The 14,367-nt window shown below is 40.8% G+C and overlaps 3 protein-coding genes across 3 annotated transcripts in view; all 3 read right to left on the bottom strand.

Moving 5' to 3' along the window:
* The window catches only part of LOC138958621 (tubulin alpha-1 chain-like), a 98,733-nt gene that overhangs the window by 36,418 nt on the left and 47,948 nt on the right, over positions 1-14,367 (bottom strand). The gene's annotated exons all lie outside the window — the stretch shown is intronic.
* LOC138958603 (cyclic AMP-dependent transcription factor ATF-4-like) lies at positions 707-3,749 on the bottom strand. The gene is made up of 3 exons (XM_070329804.1): positions 3,591-3,749; positions 3,026-3,319; positions 707-1,923 (listed from the first exon to the last, which is right to left on the bottom strand). The coding sequence occupies exons 2-3, from the start codon at positions 3,216-3,218 to the stop codon at positions 1,055-1,057; spliced, it is 1,062 nt and encodes a 353-aa protein (XP_070185905.1). The 5' UTR covers positions 3,219-3,319; positions 3,591-3,749; the 3' UTR covers positions 707-1,054.
* Positions 5,376-13,266, bottom strand: LOC138957246 (TNF receptor-associated factor 6-like). Its single transcript, XM_070328394.1, has 9 exons — positions 13,158-13,266; positions 12,683-12,883; positions 11,936-11,993; positions 10,544-10,648; positions 9,977-10,135; positions 8,934-9,098; positions 8,515-8,645; positions 7,289-7,460; positions 5,376-6,880 (listed from the first exon to the last, which is right to left on the bottom strand). Exons 2-9 carry the CDS (start codon positions 12,880-12,882, stop codon positions 6,452-6,454), a joined length of 1,419 nt encoding a protein of 472 aa, XP_070184495.1. The 5' UTR covers position 12,883; positions 13,158-13,266; the 3' UTR covers positions 5,376-6,451.

The following is a 14,367-nucleotide window of genomic DNA, read 5'->3' on the forward strand; positions in this document are numbered from 1 at the left end:
TTTGCAAGGGATGAACCAATTCTACAAAAACTAAGTTTTTTTTTTACATTTACCTCAGATAGCAATAATTTCCTTTTCCTCTGCTAACGATGTTGCCTACTATTCATGAGATCTCATACTTCCCCTGTTCACTCCCTTTAATTTTCATCTTATATTTTAACTTCATTTGTTCCAGTCCTGTGCATCATGAAGCGACATGTAATTACAATGTTAGGTTTTTTTCTTTCAGTTTGTTTCATGTTCATTCAAAAGGAACACTATTATGACAGAAACGTCAGCATTTCTTAGCTGCTGTATTCTCTTGCAGTTTGTTAATGTAATGGCTGTCAACTAAACATTCATGAATGGGTCTGTCTGTGGATGCAGCATGGAATGAATTGTGATGTATGCAAAATACCAGATGCATCTCTTTTTCACTATTTTTGTTGCCTTTTACTCGTTTCAACTTTAGTTCAATAACACAGAATATGATCACACTTGAGCAGTTAGTGCTTGAAAAACGTGGCGATATCTCTACTGAGAAAAGAACAATTATCTGTCTGAACAGATCAATCAGAAACTTTCACATGTTGATGCAGTACTGCAATTGTGATATTTGCGTGCATGGACTGATTCTCATGTCTCCTCAATCAGAGATCACACACACAGACACACACCAGTTTCACAGCAAATTTCAAGTGAGCAGAAAGAACACGAAGACCAGGAGTAGTTGTACAATAATAAATTATTTACATGACCAATATTTACAAAATCAAACCCAACAAATGACAAGAATACCTACATGGACAACCAGCAGTTGTTTAATTGCAATGCTTATGAAATTTAGCTTCTTCCAAGTTCTATCCTTTGATTCTTCTCAAATGAATGTAATGAAGAACAAAACAGCAAATGAACAATGTGACCATTTTACAAAAGAAATGAATTTCTGAATTAAAACTGCAGTCCCTGAGCTATCTCTCTCTGCATCCTCACTTCAGTTCTTTCACATCAGGACACCGCAAATGAGATCTGATGACAATGACATATATACAATGAACACAGGTGATGCGTTCGACTATGTACAGTTAACGAGAGCAGGAAGACCACGGGCTTTCCTCACATCTTTGATCAAACCTTTCATGTACCCTACCTCTCGTGCAAGTTCCTCCACTTTCTCTTTCAATTCTGAATTAATCTGCTCGAGAACATCCTCCTCGGATCTTTTATGATCAGATTCAGCCTTTTTCTTCATGCGATACCGAATCGCTGCATTCTTGTTCTGCAGTTTTTTCCTGTCTTTCTTACTCATCAGCTCAAGCTCAAGTTCACTTGGGTCTGGGCTGATGCTTGCAGTCTGTTTGCGCCCTTTGGACTTTGTGCTCTTAGATGAACTTCGCGGTCTACTGTATGGAGAACCTCTTGATGTCTGTCCATCATTTGACACAACCTCGTACAACTCTGATGAATTGCAAATCAATGAACCATCTTCAGAGTAAAGACTGGATGTGTCTATGGTTGATGGCGATGGTGAAGAAGATAAGAGACTCTCAACGTCTTCCGGTGACAAAGGTGCTTGGATGAATTCCACGTTCGCACTGTCAAATACATCTTCCAGAGCAACTGTGTCTGTAACACTAAAGTCAATTTCTGGAGCAACTTGTGCCTCTGGAGATGAAGGCGCAGATGATACAGGTGATTCAACTTTGACCTTCACCAGGCCCATCATCTCCTCCTGCTGCTGTATCAGGTTCTGCAGGAACTCAACGGATGCAGTGCTCTGCTCTGGCTTCTTGTCCTCCACGACCAGGGTCGGTGTTTCGAAGGACAGGTCGTCATCCAGAAGATCAGTAATTGACTCGCCGGTGACAGGGCCATCATCAGCGACTGGAACTGGCAGGTACTGCGACACAGTTGGCTGCTCCATCCATTCCAACCCCAGGTAACCTGAAGCAGGAAAAACGGCACAATGAAGTACTGGTTCAAGCTGAATCATTCATACTATACGATTAAATACACCAAGACTATATGAAATTGAAAGGCCCTTTACCCCACGATACATTTTTTCACTGAAGGATAAATTTCAATAAAATGTGCAGACGGACAGACCTTTTCGGTATCTGAGCATCTCTTGCGAGATACGCTCTTTGTTATGCTTTGAACAGTGCGAGAACTTCGAACCTTGGCTTGTGCAGCTCGCAGAGATCGATGTACCACATGTTTTTCTATGCTCTGAAGTTTGCGAGAGATTACGAGAGCTACAGGGCCTAGCATTGGAAAAAGTGAGTTCAGCTTACAAAGGCGCCCCGAATTTGAAGATTTTTTTATATACCTAAAATGACCTCCCCCCCCCCCCCCCCCCCCCAAAGAAGATTGAGCAACTAAATTATGCCTTCACCAACATCTGTGTTTCACAGTGGCCTGTGATAGCAGCGAAGCCCTTGTTCGCGTAACCTATTTCTTTCCGGCACAACTGACAGTATGCTTTGCCAGAAATAGCAACCTTTCGGAGCCAATGTCCGTATCGGCACATTACTTCTTCTGACCTGCCTTCCGCCTTCGGAACGAAATCCAGCCACTTCCAGGAATACCTGAATTCTTTGTCACTGAATGGCTGACCACGTTCAACAATGTCGCTTCGAGACATTATTTCAAGTCTAGAGCCACAAAACACCGGCACAAAGCATGCACGCGCGATGCCAGAGGAAGTGGGTGCTCAAGCAAACTGTCAAACCGATTGAGAATTGAACCGAACGGCGCACAAAACGAAAGCTGGGACTTTGGGTTTACCGTTTGGGAATAACAGGTTTTTTCATTTCGGCGTGCACCAAATCGAGTTCCGCGTACTGGAGATGTTATTTCGGCGTAAAGTACGACGAACGGGTTACAATGCTAGGCCCTGGAGCTAGGAATACCGATGGGGTCTATCAAGAAATGAGAACTGACAACGCCCAGTCTGCTTGCAACCAAACCAAATTTTAAAGTTCTAATTACAAGAATACAAATAAGCAACAAGAAGTCTTGCCATTAAAAATAGGTTTGGACCTACCTCCAACTGGGGAGTCAAGTAGGTCTTCAAGCAAGTCGACTTGAACGTCGGCCTGAGGTTTGGGCTTGAAGCTGAAGCCATGGAGGCCATCTTTGGCCTCGGTCACCTCAAGGTCATCGAAGTGGCTGACGTCGAACGTCTGGGCCCAGACGTCCCCCAGCTGCATAAACTCTTCCATCTCGAACACATCCATCGTCAGATTTGGTTAGTTGATTGTACGATGAAAATATAATAAACTCTTCGTCGTCGTAGGTCAGCGTAGTTGCCAATATGGCGAGAACATCTTTGTGGGTACTGAAAAATAAATGCAAGTCAGAGTTATACAGTTGTCACAAAATGAAAATCATGAATATATTGGAAGAGGGTGGTTTAAATGCCTGTAAAGGACTGTTATTTAATAAAAGTGTAACATCATTAGTGAAACATCCGTAGCAACAGAGATAGTCAAGAAAAGCTTTTCAATCCGTATGTCCACGTGTCAAAGTCACCGATCATATGCCATATTTTTCCTCGAAACAATTCAAGTATCAAGCCACATGACCCAAAATCAAAACAATCTACTCACGCCATTGTGATTTTAAGTGTGCGAGGTGCACGAGCGGGTGCCCGGTGCAGTATTTAGGCAGACATCTTCCCAAAATGTCGGTGGAAGCGTTTCAATCAGAGTCAAGGAAGAGAATGGCGCGCGGCCGCTCGTGTCGCGAGGAGAAACTACCGTGATGCAGGCAGATTCGTCCGCGTTACACTTGATTTTTACTCTGCACTCATAACTTTGGGGATCAAATTGCATTTATGGTTTCTAAAATATTGTCTTCAACTACCATTAAAGGAATGTCTGCGCGGTAAGGTAATCAGCATCTTTACTGTGTTCATAGTCTTGGGACTACTTTTGATATCGCCCACATTTGTGACGCAAAACGGTAATGCGACCAAAGAGGGTTGCATCAGAAAATTTGGGCAGCTTGCCAAATCCATGCGGTCATATACTAAAAATAACGCACCTTAAATTAACTGAGGCTCTCATTGGTTGCAGCAGACGCATACCTCCGTCTCAAAAAGGACTTGAACCATTGATCTCAAAATAACCTAAACAGCCAGAGGTCAATAACTGTGCTGTTTCTAACGGCAAGACAGAGATACGGTGATCCCGACTTGAAAGTTCGTGTTATATCATCGATAATAGACGGCAGATCGATCATGAGTTTGCAGCAAACAAACCAAAACCATGCAAAATGATGGGAACACATTTTTCTGCTTGGATTCTGTGGATTCGTTTAACTGTGGGTTATTGGGACATATTTTTAATAACAGATTCACAGCTAACCCAAAATGGTCCCGTTGGATAATGTTCACGCTCCAGTACGGAAGAAAAGGGAGCCCTAAACTGCATTGCTATGGGTGACAATTAATCTGACCGCAAACCTTGGCAAAAGCTTTTTGAGACATTTATTTCCCTGTAGTCTAAAGGATTCAATCCACTCAACAATTTCGATCCGGATTCGGCTAAACTCTGTTGTGCTCAAGTCAGAAAAATAGCAGGGAGTGCTCTTTATGAGTAGTACAGGTACACTTAAGAGAAGTGCATCAGAACTCAACTGCATAAAAAGGGGCAATGTGCCAATTCACAAGACTGTACTAGCAAGAAGTGCTCTTTAGGTTTATACAAGTATATGTAGTACAGATACACTTGAAATAGTGTGTCAGAACTCAACTAGCTGTGCCAGGAAGAAGAGCCAGACCTCTGGACTTTCTCTCACAAAATATATGCCTGGTGGGGTGGGTTGCAACTTGATATAGTGTGAACATTGGATTGCAGTACACTGCAACCCCCTTTTAGGACCTGCCCCCCCCCCCCCCCCCCCCCATTTAAGACTTATAATTCATCCTTTTCAAGACCTTGATTTCCTGTTTATAACCTCTTTTAACTTAACCCTATTTTAAAACTCTAACCCTAATTTTTAAAACCCGATTTTTGGTCTTAAAAGGAGGGTTTCTCTGTATTTTGAAACTACACAAATTGAAGGACAAATGAAAATAAAAATGATTTATAACCCAGTTTTTAAATATGTTGATCTAGAGACATACAATCAACGTCTCTGGTTGAAATCGACTACTTACAGGTGGGAGAATAGAGTTGAAGGTCAACCTACTCACACTTTTCATGTCATTCAAATGTTCTATTTGTTTAGGATTACATGGTTTAATCATTAGATTCTGCTTGCTGTGTTCTTTTTTATTGCAGGGCTGTTGACAGAATCTATTAACAGTCCAGCTGTGGGCTTTACACTGAACAGGGCTCACAACACTAAAAATAACCCAGCCACATGATGCTTCCTGTGTACTTTTGACCGACTAGTGCTGTGTGGACAGGAACATTTTTTCACAGCTGGTGTGGATTTTCACACATGTCACCCTTCCTTGTCACATAAACCCAGCTGCTCTCTCAGCCTCACACCTCAACGCCAAGACAACAGTGAGAATACCACAGGTTTATTATGTACATATTTACAAAAGGAGAGAGAAGAAAGATGCAATAAGCCAGAAAATGAAAAGGAGACAGAATACAAATATGCAGAGACAGAGATATGACAGACGGAGAGAAGAAAGCATAGAGAAAGCAAGGTGTATAGATACAGAGTAACAGACAGACAGAAGAAATGGAAGAGGAGTTGTTCAATGGTAGTACAAAGTACCAGAGGGTTGTCACTGAATACCTTTTTTTTTATAGTTTAAAAACTGAAGAAAAAAAATTCTAAAAGGGCCCGAGCCTTACATTTTTTTTTTTTTTTATCAGTCATTGTTCACATCTTTAGTCCCAAAACCTAGATAATGGTACACGAAAAACCAGTCCCAAAATTCTTATTGTCATAAATAAATAAATACTTGACAGGGTAAACATGTTCTATGTGACGTGTATCAACATAGATTTATAGAAATTCTTTGAAATTATGCAGCAAACCGATTCGTGCAGAAGGATCATACATCATTGGCTTTATACAATGGAAATATATTAAAAGACCATTTAATAAAATACCTGTGGCCATCATAGCTTTGTACATAGTTAAAAAGAACACAATATCATAAATTTGCACATAAAATCCTTTTGAGAAAGACAGGAGGTAACATAATATTGCTTAAAATACTCGCATAGACATTTTGTAAAGATCAGGTTCCAAGGATAACCAAAACTGTTGTTAAAACCTAGTTTCAGAAGAATATGGTGAAAACCGGATGATCCTGAACAATTTCAATTCAGAAAATTTGTCCCTTTTAAAAATAGCATGTATTATTTTCAGATTAGTAAAAGTCAGAAATCTGAGTTGTCCGAAAGTCTGTTTCATCTTTAAAATAAAAATCCACACGTAAAAAGAATGTCAACAAGTAAAAAAAATAGACAGAACCATCTTGTACTGAAAATCTGCATCATCAACTGGAGACCGGGGAGAGGGGTGAGACCAGGATGTTCGAGGCTGGTGGTACACTGCCGCTATTCTGGTTTCCGTCATTCTCGCTGGGGTTGACAACACTCAGATCAAAGTACAGCACATTGTTTTTGTTGTACACCGGGGACAGAAGCTCTTTCTGTTTCAAGAAGCGCGTACAACCACGACTGTTGACGCGAGCGTTGGTGTTGCCCGTGATGTTGCGAGGAATGTCCTTGCACTTGATGACAGTTGACACCTTGCGATTGGAAACATTGCGGTTGCTGCTCTGTGGCAGCAGGTTCACCATAACCTGTCCGTTGTAAGGGAACATGAGGTCCTGATCAAATTCTCCCTTCTGAAGGACAAGGAACACTGAAGAGTAGACATCTTCTCCATCGCTCACTCCACGGAAATCCAGTCTCAGTCGCATCTGAAATGCGAAAAAAATGTCAATGTAAAATGCATGAACAGAAAACTAACCCTAAAAATAAAAAAATGCTCAGTGTGGGGTGGAAGTGGAGACCACAAAAAAGTAAATGTGTCCCTTTCACACATAAGAAATTCCCCTCTCTTGTCAGATCAAAACATTCAACAAGTCTTTAAAATCTAAAAGTTTAACTTCGCTGAAGTTTCAGTCACCAAACAGGTGCAATGGACAAGAAAGCAAGAAAAAAATTTTCTCACACCCTTTAGTGTGTTTTTAGGCTTTGCAAAAAACACACCTTCATTTTGGCTTATAACCCCCCACTGTAAACAATTAGATGAAAATGACCTTAAGTTGAGGTTGAAGTAACCAACCTTTACCATTTGTCATCCATTCAAGTAAGTTTTCACACACCTGGTAACCAGGGCACGAAGAGTAGAAGGGAGGGCTGAAGACCATGTTGGGTAGAGGCTGCATGTTGCTCAAGTCCAGTTTCCACAGCAGACGCCCACAGACGGTTCTCTCCTTCAGCTGTTTCATTGTCTCCGTGTGTTCAGCAATCTGCATGCTGGTTTCTGTAAGTTTTCTGCAAGAATAATAACAGGTCAGAATCATGGATGAGAATACTGTGACAGACTAAGAATATCACCATAATACATTTAAATGACACCATGTGGTACATGTACTATCAACTGTGCCACCACCAAGCCTCCCTCCTAACTGACCTCTAACCTCTTCCCATTGTCTGGTACCATCAGTGTTTGTTCGTTCATGGACTGAAACTCCCACGGCTTTTACGTGTATGACCGTTTTTACCCCGCCATTTAGGCAGCCATACGCCGCTTTCGGAGGAAGCATGCTGGGTATTTTCGTGTTTCTATAACCCACCGAACTCGGACATGGATTACAGGATCTTTTTCGTGCGCACTTGGTCTTGTGCTTGCGTGTACACACGGGGGTGTTCGGACACCGAGGAGAGTCTGCACACAAAGTTGACTCTGAGAAATAAATCTCTCACCGAACGTGGGGACGAACTCACGCCGACAGCGGCCAACTGGATACAAATCCACCGCGCTACCGACTGAGGTACATCCCCGCCCACTGGTACCATCAGTTAAAATAAGAGTACATGATGTTTTCTACACTTGCCAGCACAACATCCTTATACGTACTAATGAGTTTCACTCTGTACCAAGCTCTGATACTGTATGCTGCTTTTCCTTTATGCTCTACTCTAGTGAATAAACCTATTGAATATATTCGTCTGATAGTGTGAACCTATGCAATAGCCTCCGAATACCAACATCATAAACACCAAACATATCATTACACACCATGCATCATGACGACAAAGCTTCTCAGTCCTTGCTAAAACCTTCAAACGTAGGAGAGTCGCATCCTTCATTCAAAACTAACCTGTGCAAGAACCTGATAAAGCCCCGTGCGAGGTTCACCGATAAATTTGGGACTGTCATAACCTAATAGTTGGACAATCTACTTCTGTTTCATTTTCACACTTTTCCATTAGCTAAAATTTAACACAAGCCCTGCAAAATCATTCATAATGCAAGTAACTTATGCCTGTACATGCCTGGTTATCTCATTTTTCAAGCTCAACTGAAATTATCCTTTATCCTTACCCCTTAGCTGTGCAGAGTTCATCACGCAGCATGTCATTGGTCACTGTCATTTTTACAACTTGATTCATCAGCAGGGACAAGTGAGACTCCGTGTTCGCATCGTAGTGCTTCACCATGTCTTTGCGTTTGTCCTGTTAAAAATGAAAGGTATTGACATGAACAACAAGCACATGAAACTGAAGCGTAAGGAATGTCATACTAGTAAGTTAGTAACTTCTAGCCCAACCCCCCCCTCCCCCCCCAAGACACACTGAAACTAGTCATTGTGTTCACAGTATAATTAAAATACAAATGTTTACCAAAATAAGCCAAATGCAGTGTTCAAATACCTAAGTAATATTTCCTTCTGAACCATATGGCTCCTTGTAATCACTTGAGTTCTAATCCCAGCTATCCACAAAAATAAAACCTAAACTTGCCTGAAAGTGGCAGCCCACAGAAAGGAATTTGCAAACAACATTAGCTTGTGGGCACGAGCCTGTGGTTGAATCCATGTGGTGAGCGATTTCACCTCGAGGTACCCCCGTTTGTCCACATAGAGTACAGGAAACTGGATACCTTGAGCAGTCCACCACCTCGTGTTTCTGAAAAAAACCCATAAAACACACAATTAAAGTACAGCTATGCACAACGTGGTTGAATAAAAGGGTGAGGGAGAAAACAAAAGGAAAGCTGGAGCCTAGAAGAAAAATAGAGTATCAAACCTGTACATGAATACATCCCTGTTGCTTCCACTGTTTCACAGATGTGCCTGAAAAACTGGTAAATACAATACAACCAGGGGTGGGGACTTGTAATGAAAAAAGAGGAAATCCCTTTTTTTTCTAGGGGGGTTCGGGGGCATGCTCCCGACTTTTTTTAAATGCTACATTAAAATCTGTACAATCTGGTGCATTCTGAGACTAAAATTCAACTTGTTTGGATAAGGTAAAAAAAAAAACATTCTCCTCATCCTCCTCACATGGTAACATTGTAATGGTGCATACTTACGTAATGAACCATGTATCCATAATCCAATACTGGCAATAGTATGATTCAATGCATTGAAGCACAAAATGACATAGTTATCAGGAGTTTTCAGTCAGCACAATTCAACTCTCAAGCCTCCAGTGTTCTGTTCCATCTTCACTTCTCTCCATATCATTCAGTCAACAAGTTATAGATACTGTGATGAAATGGGACGCGGAAAAATAGATTACTCCAGCAGAATTTGTAAGTTGTGTTCCGCGGACGCGGAAAAGTCCCACCCCTGACAACATGCTTTTTATCCTCTAAGTAACTGTTTGTGGCAGGGGGAATTCAGTAGCAAATTGTAAAAAAAAAAAAAAAAGCATTAGATTGGCAAAAACTATTTCAACAATACCAGAACCCCCCAAATGAAGTAAAATGTAAGAGGTCAATTATCAACCTGATGATAAATCCTGATAACTAACATTTACAGTGAAGACTTCAACCCGCTTACATGCATCTTGTTGAAGACAATGCTCTCTTTACAGTGCCCACAAACAATGGATCTCTTTGGACACTCTTCCTTGTGCATTGTCATCTGACCACGCAGCAACTGTTTTTCACACCCAAGTGGACAGGTCATGCTCTCCAAAGGACAGTCTTTCAAATGGGTCTGTAACGGGACCAAGGCAAGCAAACAAGTTATCAATCAAGGATTTTTAATACAACCGCTTAAAGAAAAATATAATGGTTGCTATAAATCGTGCTTAAGGGATGCTAAAAGTTCCTAAAAAGTTTCAGGATTTGTCGGTCATAATTTTGTTTGGACAATGCTTAACGACTCTTGGGTACCTGTCTGAAGTTGCAGGCAGCCAGAAAAAGTAAGCAGTACTTTCCTAAAAGAAGATCTTACAGCAGATATGATTGAACAATCTGTTAAACTTGCTATAAGCAGGACCCCGTCTGCTAGTAGACATCTGAGATGTGAGATTAAAATTCATTTTAAATTTGATTCAGGTTCAGAATAAATCTTTTATAAACTATAAATCAATAACCAAATAAAGAAAAAAGGACTACATACCTCAGAATCTCTGAGCTCCCCTGTCCATGTGCATTCCTTGTTGCTGTTTCTGCACTTGATGTTCAATGACAAGATTTCACGACGCATAGCAACATCATTGAAAAGCTGAAGAAAGAAAAACAGACTTACATTCTGAAATTTCATGAACATAAGGCACACACACACAAAATTGGTTTAGGGTAACGTGACCAAAAAAGATAGGGTCGGTAGGTCTGCTTTTTATATTTCGTCAAGTTTTGAATAAATGTTTTAACATACAGGGGGAATCGAAACGAGGGTCGTGGTGTATCTGTGTCTGTGTAGAGCGATTCAGAGTAAACTAATGGACCGATCTTTATGAAATTTTACATGAGTTCCTGGGCATGATATCCCCAGATGTTTTCTTCATTTTTTCGATAAATGTCTTTGATGACGTCATATCCGGCTTTTTGTAAAAGTTGAGGCAACACTGTCACACCCTCATTTTTTTAATAAAATTGATTGAAATTTTGGCCAAGCAATCTTCGACGAAGGCTGGACTTTGGTATTGCATTTCAGCTTAGAGGCTTAAAAATTAATTGATAATTTTGGTCATTAAAAATCTGAAAATTGTAATTAAAAATATCTTTTTATAAAACGATCCAAAAACAATTTCATCTTATTTGTCATTATTTGCTGATTCCAAAAACATATAAATATGTTATATTCGGATTAAAAACAAGCTTTGGAAATTAAAAATATAATAATTATGATTAAAATTAAATTTCCAAAGTCGATTTAAAAACAATTTCATCTTATTCCTCGTCGGTTCCTGATTCCAAAAACATAGATATATGTTTGGATTAAAAACACGCTCAGAACAAGCGGTGGACAGATGATGCTACGAGTATACGGTCTTGCGGAAAAAATGCAGTGCGTTCAGTTTCATTCTGTGAGTTCGACTGAGCTTGACTAAATGTAGTATTTTCGCCTTACGCGACTTGTTTCTTTTTTTTTTATTTACTTCCTTTAGACTCAGTATGGTTAGCAAAATGTGCCATAAGTTGTTTTTTTGAGAAATGAAAAGAAAGTTTTAGGGACAGCGGGGAAAAAACAGGGTCAGTCGTGTTACCCTAAACCAACTTTTTTGTGCCTAACAATGTACACAAATTGTGTCTGTTTTGTGGCTTTAAAATTAAATACATGTGGTTTTGAGAAAGAAAAAAAATTTGCAAGCATTTCCTACTCATTTTTTCAGCTAACATCATGTGTATTTGTCTGCAGATTCCTGAGAATTTTCAGGAGATATATATTTGCAGCATTACATTGATAAATAAAAAGAGAAATTAAATTATTCTGTGCTTCGAATTCTGCTGCAGTTTTTTTATATTTTTTTTTAATTCAGAACACTCTTGTTAGGTTAGTTTCACACACCTGTTCTGGCCTACGAAGTGCTGTCTTATCCACAGGGCAACGTCCCCAGGGTCGGTCTCTGTGACAATAAAGAAAAACAGATTATGACTACACAAAGACACACCAACTATTTTAAAGAAAAATTAGTTATTCCATCTAAACAGAGCACTGAAGACAACCTGTGTAAATCCAACACCAAGCGAGTATCACACCAGTTGCTTCCCTTGGTTAGCTTTGCTTCTGATAATTCGTTTACTAGATGGTACATGTACTTAGTACAAGAATCTCTCATCAGGGTTGTATGTAACAATTGTCCGCCTGCCAGAGTCAGGTAGGAATTGTGTCAAGTGAGTTCAAACTCCTGGCTCAACCACCCGACCTCAAAATTTGTCAGCTCCTGGTTCATTTTGCTGAGTTACCGGACTTGCGGAACAGAGCCTAAAAGAGGTAAAGGTCCACCCCAGCTGATGATCCTAGTTTTCCCTTATCAGAAATAGGTAGCCTGGATTCACCCTAAACCTACGGTTATGAATGTCCGTAAACAGCTCATTTTGAACAAAAAAGAAAGGAATGGAAGAAAGGAACTGAGGAAAGGTTAAATCAGCAGAACCACAGCTGATAGTTTACTATGATGGTCATTGACTAAGTTGCAATCAAAAGAAGTTTTTGTACAGTTTGCAGGTCGTACTTTTTTTTTTTTAACTAAGACTTTACTTAGAGAAAAAGGGGTGAGTGGTTAGTGTCAAAATAAGAATAAAAGAAAAATACCCAGCAACTCTGGTGATGCAGGATTTGCAGAAGCGGTGGCCACAGACAGTCTGCATGGCATCACACATCACACTCAGGCAGATGGGACAGATGTACTTGTTGTCTACAAGCTCACCACATGCAAGCTCCACATCGTAGCCATGTTCTTGGGCTTGAACTGCTGAATGACGGTGAGCGGGCCTGTGAGTGTAAGCTGCCATGCTGATAGCAACAAGAGAAAAGGTGAGTTGTGAATGTTTGACACTCGAACACAGAATAAAAAGTATTGTAAAGCCGAGATGCACGTGCTGATTTTTTTGTCATAACTCGCAATTTGCACCTCGACGCTTTCAAAGGTCAGAACACATTTACATCAGTTAGCAAGAGCTGACGAAGTCAAACAAAACTCAAAGCCATTGTCACGTTCAATAACCTTTGCAGATTAAAAATATTAAACCTAACTCCTAAGTAACAACTATCTATTTAGCCGACTTACTTGTATGAGCTGATTTTTCCGTTGCGACTGACTGAACCGCTTGCAAGTGAGGTTTGAAGCGAACTCAGTTCTTCTGCATGTGTAGCAGCCGAATGTTCCCGCGAGAGAATGAGAAACGTTTTGTGATTGGTCGAACGCTTTTTCAGTGTTTTTCATACTAGAGTAAAGTCCCTTAGTCCACATCTTCCAGAATGGCGACCCTCATGGCATTGAAATCTCCTCTAATGAACACTTTCGCGAAATTAGTCTCTCCTTTAGCCAATGTCGCTAGTATAAGGCTTGCTTCGAAGAAAGCAGGTACTACCTCAAGAAATAAGCGCAAAAGGACACCTGGCAAGGGGCGAGGCTGGAAGCGACAAGACGGAGGATTTGTTCACGGAGGTGAGATCCTCGTCCGGCAGTTGGGTCTCCGTTACTATCCAGGAGAAAATGTACGACTCGGAAGGGACAACACGCTGTATTCGATGACTGACGGAAAGGTAGTTGTAACTTGTGAAAAGCTTGCGCCTTATCCAGACAGTCCCTTGTACGAACCGGTGAAGAGTGGTGTAGTCATTTACAAGAAATTCTTCAACATCTTGTCAACACCTCTTCATGGAAAATTTAGACTGGTGTCACAGGTGTGAACGTGGATTTGATGAACGTTACGTACAACATAGTGCATGTGAGATGTGTGGGAAATGACTTATGTGAACCTAGAGAAGCTTGTTCGTGGTATGGTATAATTTTCACTGAGGACAAATGCTGACACTTTCTATGTGAGACAGTCACTGCATGCATACACTATGATACAGTCTGCGAGTCGTCACCTGTGTGCAGCCATTATAAAGTAGATATATATATATAATATGCGAGTTGGTGAGTTGTGGCTCCTCACGGGTAGCTCAGGTGGTAGAGCACTGGACTTGTGATCGAAAGGTCGCTGGTTCGAATCCGGGCCGGGACGGACACGGGTCAACTTTATGTGCAGACCCAGAGACTGTATCCATCTCCCACCCCCGTGTCACCACAATGGCACGTTAAAGATCTTGGTCATTCTACCATAAGTGCAGTTGGCTGATACCACCTAAACACGCATACATCAAAAGCCGTGAGGGCGTAAAAACTCGAATCGTATAAACCAATTCATGTCCAATATAGGCAATTAAGACCTGACGGACAATAAGCCCCTTAAAATTTACTTTTTGTGGCTCCTCATCATTGACAGAGT

The sequence above is a fragment of the Littorina saxatilis genome, linkage group LG2 (assembly GCF_037325665.1).
Source record: "Littorina saxatilis isolate snail1 linkage group LG2, US_GU_Lsax_2.0, whole genome shotgun sequence".
NCBI classification, from domain to species: domain Eukaryota; kingdom Metazoa; phylum Mollusca; class Gastropoda; order Littorinimorpha; family Littorinidae; genus Littorina; species Littorina saxatilis.

Excerpts from the sequence above, each read along its gene's own strand:
- LOC138958603 (XM_070329804.1), bottom strand. The coding sequence starts at position 3,218 with ATGGATGTGTTCGAGATGGAAGAGTTTATGCAGCTGGGGGACGTCTGG. Across the intron at positions 1,924-3,025 it reads ACTTGACTCCCCAGTTGGAG|GTTACCTGGGGTTGGAATGG; the intron begins GTAGGTCCAAAC and ends TTCCTGCTTCAG.
- LOC138957246 (XM_070328394.1), bottom strand. The coding sequence starts at position 12,882 with ATGGCAGCTTACACTCACAGGCCCGCTCACCGTCATTCAGCAGTTCAA. Across the intron at positions 10,649-11,935 it reads CACTTCGTAGGCCAGAACAG|CTTTTCAATGATGTTGCTAT; the intron begins GTGTGTGAAACT and ends TTCTTTCTTCAG. Across the intron at positions 9,099-9,976 it reads TTGTCTTCAACAAGATGCAT|AAACACGAGGTGGTGGACTG; the intron begins GTAAGCGGGTTG and ends GGTTTTTTTCAG.